At 39.4% G+C, this 8,083-nt stretch overlaps 1 protein-coding gene across 1 annotated transcript; it reads right to left on the bottom strand.

Moving 5' to 3' along the window:
• Positions 1-426: 426 nt before the first annotated feature.
• On the bottom strand, positions 427-7,294 carry p2rx2 (purinergic receptor P2X, ligand-gated ion channel, 2). The gene is made up of 11 exons (XM_066688762.1): positions 6,518-7,294; positions 5,175-5,499; positions 4,955-5,030; positions 4,384-4,480; positions 3,683-3,763; positions 3,453-3,591; positions 3,006-3,136; positions 2,666-2,756; positions 2,446-2,511; positions 1,916-1,993; positions 427-1,682 (listed from the first exon to the last, which is right to left on the bottom strand). Exons 1-11 carry the CDS (start codon positions 6,655-6,657, stop codon positions 1,569-1,571), a joined length of 1,338 nt encoding a protein of 445 aa, XP_066544859.1. The 5' UTR covers positions 6,658-7,294; the 3' UTR covers positions 427-1,568.
• Between the last annotated feature and the right edge of the window lie 789 nt (positions 7,295-8,083).

Below are 8,083 nucleotides of genomic sequence, written 5' to 3'. Positions count from 1 at the left end.
TTTCTTCCATTTGCGAATAATTGCACCAACTGTTGTCACCTTCTCACCAAGCTGCTTGGCGATGGTCTTGTAGCCCATTCCAGCCTTGTGTAGGTCTACAGTCTTGTCCCTGACATCCTTGGACAGCTCTTTGGTCTTGGCCATGGTGGAGAGTTTGGAATCTGATTGATTGATTGCTTCTGTTCAATTTTGTACAAAAAAAAAGTACAATATAACTTTTTTGAAATGCGTTTTTCTGGATTTTTTTGTTGTTATTCTGTCTGTCACTGTTAAAATACACCTACCATTAAAATTATAGACTGATCATTTCTTTGTCAGTGGGCAAACGTATAAAATCAGCAGGGAATCAAATACTTTTTTCCTTCACTGTATATATAGTTATACATTTTCAGTGTAATGTGTCATTATGAAGGAAAAAAGCAATATGTATGGAGGGCTTGCAGTGCTTTTGATTAAAGTGCAACATTTGCATATCAAAATTTAGTTTAAAAATGGGTCAGATTGAATCTCCAAAATGTTTTTTCAACGATTTGTTAAGTTCCATAAGGAAAAGCTGTGGTGCTTTGAGTGTGAGAGCATATGTATAATTTATTTCAGGGTAGCCTTTCATGAAAATGTTTTATCTTTGTTTGTGGGGAAAGAAAAGATACAGTAATATTATTTTGTTGTATAATTTATTTAATTCTCCAGTCTCATAACTAATAAAAGTAAGGAAATTAAACAGAAAAAGTGATTATTCACGTCCAGAACAGAGAAAAACTGAGAAAAAACTGAGAAAAAAAGTAATATTTACGAAAGTACATATATGAAAATTCAGACATCATCTGAACTCCAAACCAAGATTTTAAAGCATAATACATAACATTGTTTTCCGTTTAACACAGAGACAAACTGTAAAGCCCTTGTATATGTTGTTTTTGTTATTTATAACTTGAAATCTCTAAAATATTAAATAATATTAAGGAGAAGTTCCATTAATATTTTGAAAGCTGCTGAGCATATTTCTGCTAGTAATTGTTTGATAAAATTGTAGTCCTACTGTTTTACAGTATCAAAATGGCTTATTTCCTGATTTTCTCCTGCTCAAACAGGACCTCCCTCTTACAGTTTAAAACCTTTTCTGACCATTGTGTCTTCAGCAGCTAAAACTGCATTTTGAATTGAACATGGGGGGCAATGGGTGCATGTAGTTGCTTCTCACAACCACAAACAAAAAGTGGACAATTACACGAGGATGAAATATATAAGTTATTAAATATTTGGGTGCTCAAAATTGACTGCAGGGGTTTTGTTCTCTATAGTTTTGGACATGATATGATTTTTGAGAAGACTCCTGTCCCCACCCCACAAACACCCTTGGCCACGTTCCAAAAATCCATCTTCAGTGGCCACTTTGTCCAACATCACACCTGCCGATGTCAATCCCCAGTTATAAGCAATGTCTTTGGTTTCTCTCAGTTCCCCCTAGGCGATGGCTGCGTTGTGTCTCTGGGCACCTGGGTATCTGGGCGCAGGGCTGGGTTGGGCGAGGGTGGGCTGGGCAGGACTCACAGTAGCCAGGGCCCGAGTCAGAGGGCCACGCCTTCGGACAAGTCAGAGTGAGTGGAGTCCCGGCTCACAGACGTCACCTCCGTCACCTCCGTCACCTCTGTCACTGTATTCTGAATGGAGTCTTTCCAAACCTGACAAAGGGGGAGAGGAATTTATATTTTTTAACCAGTAAGGACCTGAGCATGTTTTTATTTGAATGCTTTCTGAGTAGCAATTGTTCAAATGTATTTTACAGTGAATGTCATATGTTATCTTTTGTTCGGTTAGTAGACTTAAAAAACAAAAACAAAAACCATTAGAAGAAGAAAATGTGCCAGGATTGTTGATGTAGACACTTTGTGCATCACAGGAAATACAATCTTACCTCATCAAACTTATGGTCGCTGTAGACTTCGTTTTTGTCAATAAATGTCAGCAGGATCCAGTCACAGACGAAGGAGCACTATGGACACACACACAAAGAGGGTTTAACTAGAACATGTCCATGTCCATTAATTGAGTACAAGTCACACAACAGAGTGATGTTGCTGTTAATTATCTAAGCTAATTAAATTTTGTGACTTGAGTCACCTTCTGGGTCATTTGTTTGTAGGCTACATTTATTGATAACAGAGTCAGTATAAACGCTGAAACAAATATAACCTATGTCAATACACGAAGCTGCTTAGGTAGTATTTAAGAGTTCACCCAGAATATACTGTATATATTTGGGTTTCCTCTATTGTCAAGCTTCATGGGGACCAGAGTAGACAGAGAGAGATATACAGGTTTTTAAATAAATAAATAAATAAATAAAATGACAGTATTTCTCACCTTGATGTTTCCTCACAATCTATAAAGGGATTGCATCTCTAAGAGAACATCTATAAAGTTGTCTCTGAAGGTCACACTTACAATTCCCACAGATGTCAAGGCTGTCACCATGTTGATCACTGTTGGGATGATTCTGAATTTCCCCGCCTGTGAGAAGAATACGTTCTCTGGTCACACACGTCAGGGACAGTAATTTTTTTATATCTTGGTATACTTAAGTCATTCATTCATGCACTGATTGGTATGTATAATTGGGTTTTTCAAATTATCTGATTGCTTGAGGGTTGGCCGGGCCACTCACCTCCCCATGAACAATGACATCCAGTCGAATCCCATAGGCCTTGATGAGAGTCCTGAACTCGCTGCCATTCTTGCTGTAGAACTTGGCAAACCTGAGGAGCAATCAAAAGCACATCACCGTCCTGTAACAGTCAAGTACATGAGACTTCATAGCAGAGTCTTATCAGATATAAGAGAATCTTGGAACAGTAATGATGATAACGGCACAACCTCATTCGTAAACCTGTGGTAACACCCAAAGAGGTTCCTCACTTGAATAACGATGGTGCCCACAGAACTCCCCCACTTGTTAAATGTTCTGGTAAAGACTGAGGTATTGTGTTGGTTTACTGGGGTCTCACCTATAGTGGTACCCAGAACTGTGTAGGTTCTTGCGCATGTCCAGCCGGCGGAAGGAGTACTCTGGGTTGCACTCGGAGGGATCCAAGTCCAGATCACACTTCCAGTTAATGTAGATGCCAATCACCCCTCCCTGGCAGAGGAGACATACCAGACACACAGCACTTACTGCCTGGCTTAATTTGAGCCACACACTAACCCTACTCGACTAAAGACATGTTATGACCACTGATTTAATTGGTTCCTCATCCAAGTCAGGAAGTGTTGAATAAAGGCCTGGTGATTTGACAGGACACAGGTCTGGGGGATGAAACTCTGCAACTCAAGATTGCTAAAGGACAGCCATGGGCCTAATAAAATCTATGCTGTGGAAATGCTTCAACACTGAGGAATAGAAGATCTTGCCTGTCTTTTTGCTTTGAGATAGATGGATCGAGAGGCCTACTTACCGTCTCACACAGCTCGCTGAACTTCTCCTTGGCTTTCCTAGCGATGTAGCCCAGCTTAAAGATGGGACAGTACATGTCTGTGACCTCGTCATAAGTGCAGTTGTCCAGGTAGTTGGTTTTGTTTTGCTCAATGTTACCTCTGCAGATCAAAGGCACATGTCAGACAGGATTCCAGAATGACATCATGATGCAATCCCCCAAACACCCTTTCATTAAGGGCAGTTTCTCACCTGAGCACATTGAGATTTGCGAAGTGGATGGTGTTCTTAATGTAGACGGTGAAATTTACAGCCTCTGCCAGGCACGGCTCCCTGTGAGAAGAGGAATGAAAAAAAAACACGAGGTGAATGCTGTTTTTCTCCGATGGTGGCTCCACTCCAGAGCCCCGAGGCTTCATCGGTGGTCACTTCAGTCATCAGTCTCAGAGGACGACACTGTGGAAATGGAGAGCATTAGCCAGGAATAATGCGCTGGGGGTCACAGCTGGCAAACCAACCTGCACTCTTGCTCTTCCAACATAACTCTTGTTATACTGTTAATGAAGGCCTTCCACAGAGAAAGGATGACTAATGCCCCACAGGACAAAAACTAAAAAAGCTTAGGAATCTATACAGGAACACTAGAATTCCTTTGGCACCAATTTGCAACATCAGTTTCTCATTTAAAAATACTTCCATACTATCCATTCTATAAGGATACCACCTTACATAAAAGTAAAATAAACTACTTTGCAGTCAACATTTTGGGTTTAGTAGAACAACTAAAAGTCAATGTTTATTACTTCATTATTATTGTTAGTTTTTGATCCATTGGCAGATCTGCTACAATAAAGGTTTTTCTTTTTCTCTCTCTCTTTCTCTCAGATCGTCCTATTAAAAAGCACATCACAGCTATCACTGTCAATTTAAAACAGCAGTCTGGGATCCCGTACTTGACAACGGCGAACTCCTCGATGGGGCACCAGCTCTTGATTTCGCAGGTCTTGAAGGTGTGGTTGTAGTATGGCACACAGCGGCCTGTCCTCTGTCCTGGACACACAGACATATAGAGCTGAGTACAGTTTACAATAGTCCTGTATCATCTCGAGAGTGCAGTTGTTTTTCAATCAGAAGACATTTAAATTAAATTTTAAGCTGAAGTTCAGGAGGAGAATAACCCCAATCTTGCGCCTGACTTCTGCCTTACCCAGCATAAATATCCGGTGACAAACGCACTTTCCCAGGATTGCTTTGCCTCAATTCTCCACCCCAAACACCACCTGTGCAGCAGCTCCTTGGCACATTCCACCTAGTTGGGAGGGGGGGGGGTTGATGGCCTCATACTCATTGCAATGTCATCTTTCCCTTAGTCTAACGAGTCCAAATACTACTATATACGTCTATTGGGGTAGTCCAAACACCTGAAATTGTGGTAAGATGAAGACTATAGACTATACCTCTGATGCAAGTCTTTCTTTTAATGGTTCCATTGAGAACAGAAGTTCACCCCATTACAGATCTTACCGTTGCCATTAAATTCAACCATGCCCTCTATGCAGTCCGAGTCAGTTGTACAGTTGGCATTTGGGACCTTATAATGCTGATAAGAGATAAGAGACAAAGAGAAAGATCAATTCTGTGTATATTTTTCAATATACTTTCTGTGGAGTAGCTCCATGCTGGATTGTACCGCAGTACTGATCAGAAACTTTTGTATTTCTATAGCTGCGGTCTGACTGCGTACCTCTGCGCACACCCCCTGCTGCTGGTCGTACGTGATCTCTTTTCGCAGGATAGTGCTGATGACATCACCGCCCTGAGGAGGTAACAGAAGGTAAAACAGTGTTATTTTTCCAGGCAACAGAGCTCGTATGAGTGTCACTTTTGTGTGAGTCCCCCTGACAGTTCTGAAAGCTGCAGGCAGACCTCTCACCTCTGAAGGCCTGACATACTCCACCATGTCCTGCACTGTGCCCCCCAGCAGTGCCATGCCCTTCATCTTGGTGTAGATGGAGCTCTGTGGGCGCGTCTCTCTCTCCTGGTAGGCCTTTTGACTGATGAAGACATACCTGACAAGGGATACCAAAGAGAGAGTGTCAGTTTGATGAGGGTAGAAGTTTTATGGGACTGGAGTGCAAGAGCTTTCATGCAGGGTTTTCATGCTAATGCTAATTACATATATATATATATATATATATATATATATATATATATATATATATATATACTATTAGCTTTTGTATGAAGCATTTCCTGTTGAATACTGATTTCAATATATAAAGTCTGTGGCTGACATTTCAGTTAAGAATATTGGATTTCTATCAAATATATTTGATCTCAGGTAAATGCCTGACCCACTCCACTGAATCTCCACTGAACCCACAATCCTGTGCCAGTTACCATCCAGACCATATCACTGCTCTAGTCTGGCCTATACTGAACTGAAGCAAAACCATTAGAAAAGGAGAATGCTTAAATGGAGACAGTGGTCTGTAAAAGCTAGCACTGCAGTGGAAAACTTTTGTTTTCTCTGTATATGAATTAATGATAGATTAGATCCAAATGTAAATTAAACAGAACTTGCATGTTTTCCAGGTCAAATGTCTAATTACATTAATTAATCCTTCCTAAGATAGTCACAGGTAGAGCATAATGTTTTTCATTTGAAAGTTCACGTCTGTATTTTGGATTGTTCATGCTGTTATTTTTTTAAAACAGCAATACCATAATATACATATTTATCTTAATCTAAAATTGTCTCCAATGTTTTCTCTACACTTGTCACACAAAAATGATTTACGTATGGATGTACAGTGTGTGATACATTTACACATATTGGTGATGCTCTGTGTTCCTGGATTGTCCATCTACATTTGGTATTTTAGAAATAATTTCTTATCAAACGTATACTTTATTTATTTTTATCTGCATGAATAGATTGACTCTGAAGCACCTATGTTATATTACTTGAATCCAGGTTGTTTCCACATACAATACCCAATAAGACATGTTCTAGTCAGCATCACTATCTAATCTCAGTTTTCTCTAGCTGTCCAACTGATGAAGCAGTGAATTAATTCCACTCACCAAATGAAGTACATGATGACCAAGAACTGTACAAGTCTGTAGATGACTCCCAGAGTCCTGTTTTTCACAACGATTACCTTTGTGGTCTCATAATCCCAGAATCCAACAAAATAATCCTTTATGAATTTCTTGAGTCCCATTTTGTCAGGATTCTCTGTCTGTGTTTAGCTCCTGGAAGTAGAAATGCAGTGTGTGTAGTGCTCAAATGCTCTGAATATGTCTTATGTCATTGCATGCTCTCTCTCTTTCTCTCTCTGGCTATGACTCCTCCCCTGTCTTTCTCTTCACTCTCTCTTTGGCTGTCTCTTCCCTTCCCAATTCCCCATCTATATTTGAATGTGGATGTCAGTTTATTCCATAATGTGATGACATACTGTATCAGAAGTCTATAACCCTGGTTCTGGAGAGCCACTGGGTTTTCTGCTTTTTGTTTCCAGCCCAAGCTGTGAATTAATGAATTGCAGTAAATTAGCTTAATTTAACATTTTCACATATAACCCCACCTTTGACAATGAATGGTGTGACTGTCGTCCTTGTGTGAATATGAATGCATCTTAAAATCTGCTTCTGTTGATGTTATATGATGGTGAAATGTTAGTAACTTTATATTAAACTGTACAAGTTTCAGGTTGCCCAATTTAATTGTGGATTAATGTGGTTTGAGCTTGAGCTTGAGATAATATTGCTGATGTGTAAATCCTTGATTATGAGATTATTTGAGAGATGCTACACAAGCCTAAGGTGTTGCTGTTATTCTGTCTTCAAAATAAATAAAAAGCAAACTTGCCATCATTCAATCAAACAAGCCACTTACTGCAGCATCACCACTTCTCACATACAGTATACTATAGTTTCGAGGACACTCTGCTGTCTACTGCTGTCCTGCCACACTCATGGAAACAAACCTAACATGTAATACTTCTACTGCTTTAGACTAACATACCAATACTAACCTGCATACTGACATCAAAATAATACACCATATTCAATAATACATTACGCAAAAGGTAGTCACATGCAGACAAAGTATCATCGCATGCAATCAATTCTAGTTATTATTATTATTATTATTATTATTATTATTATTATTATTATTAGTAGTAGTAGTAGTAGTAGTAGTAGTAGTAGTAGTAGTAGTAGTATGCAACGTAAAATACATGTCATTATTAACACAATATAAGGAAACCACAGCAAAAATGTCTTATGCGATACCATCCGGAGTTAAATCGCAATGAGAATATTTTTAATCCGAATTTGGGCATATTCTAGAGCTGTAAACCACTTCAGAATAATCATGAGCGTTTTGTCTCCCTCTCTGGCGGGTCTGGGTACATGCACACCCTGAACGATAGCCCATACAATAAATAGAGACTGCCTTGTGTATATCCTGTCTTAAACAATAAATGGTGGATATCTTCCGCTTGTTTTCATACTAATCAATGTTTTTAATAGCTATAGAAACACCGTTAATATTTTAACTTTAACTTTGGAAGTGAATGTTTTCCACACAGTCCGATTTCGTAGCGCTTTTGAGAATTATAATCAGGCAATATCAAGGAGAGTCGG

This window comes from Amia ocellicauda, chromosome 17 (assembly GCF_036373705.1).
Source record: "Amia ocellicauda isolate fAmiCal2 chromosome 17, fAmiCal2.hap1, whole genome shotgun sequence".
Taxonomy (NCBI): domain Eukaryota; kingdom Metazoa; phylum Chordata; class Actinopteri; order Amiiformes; family Amiidae; genus Amia; species Amia ocellicauda.
The sequence above is the reverse complement of the archived record's forward strand: the minus strand, read 5'-3'. Positions and strand labels throughout refer to the sequence as shown.

What these genes read in the sequence shown, in the direction of transcription:
- p2rx2 (XM_066688762.1), bottom strand. Translation starts at nt 6,657, where the DNA reads ATGGGACTCAAGAAATTCATAAAGGATTATTTTGTTGGATTCTGGGAT. An exon ending in GAGGAGTTCGCCGTTGTCAA is followed by an intron (nt 3,764 to 4,383) that starts GTACGGGATCCC and finishes CTCTTCTCACAG; the next exon opens with GGAGCCGTGCCTGGCAGAGG. An exon ending in CCTTGACATCTGTGGGAATT is followed by an intron (nt 1,994 to 2,445) that starts GTAAGTGTGACC and finishes GTGTGTCCATAG; the next exon opens with TGCTCCTTCGTCTGTGACTG.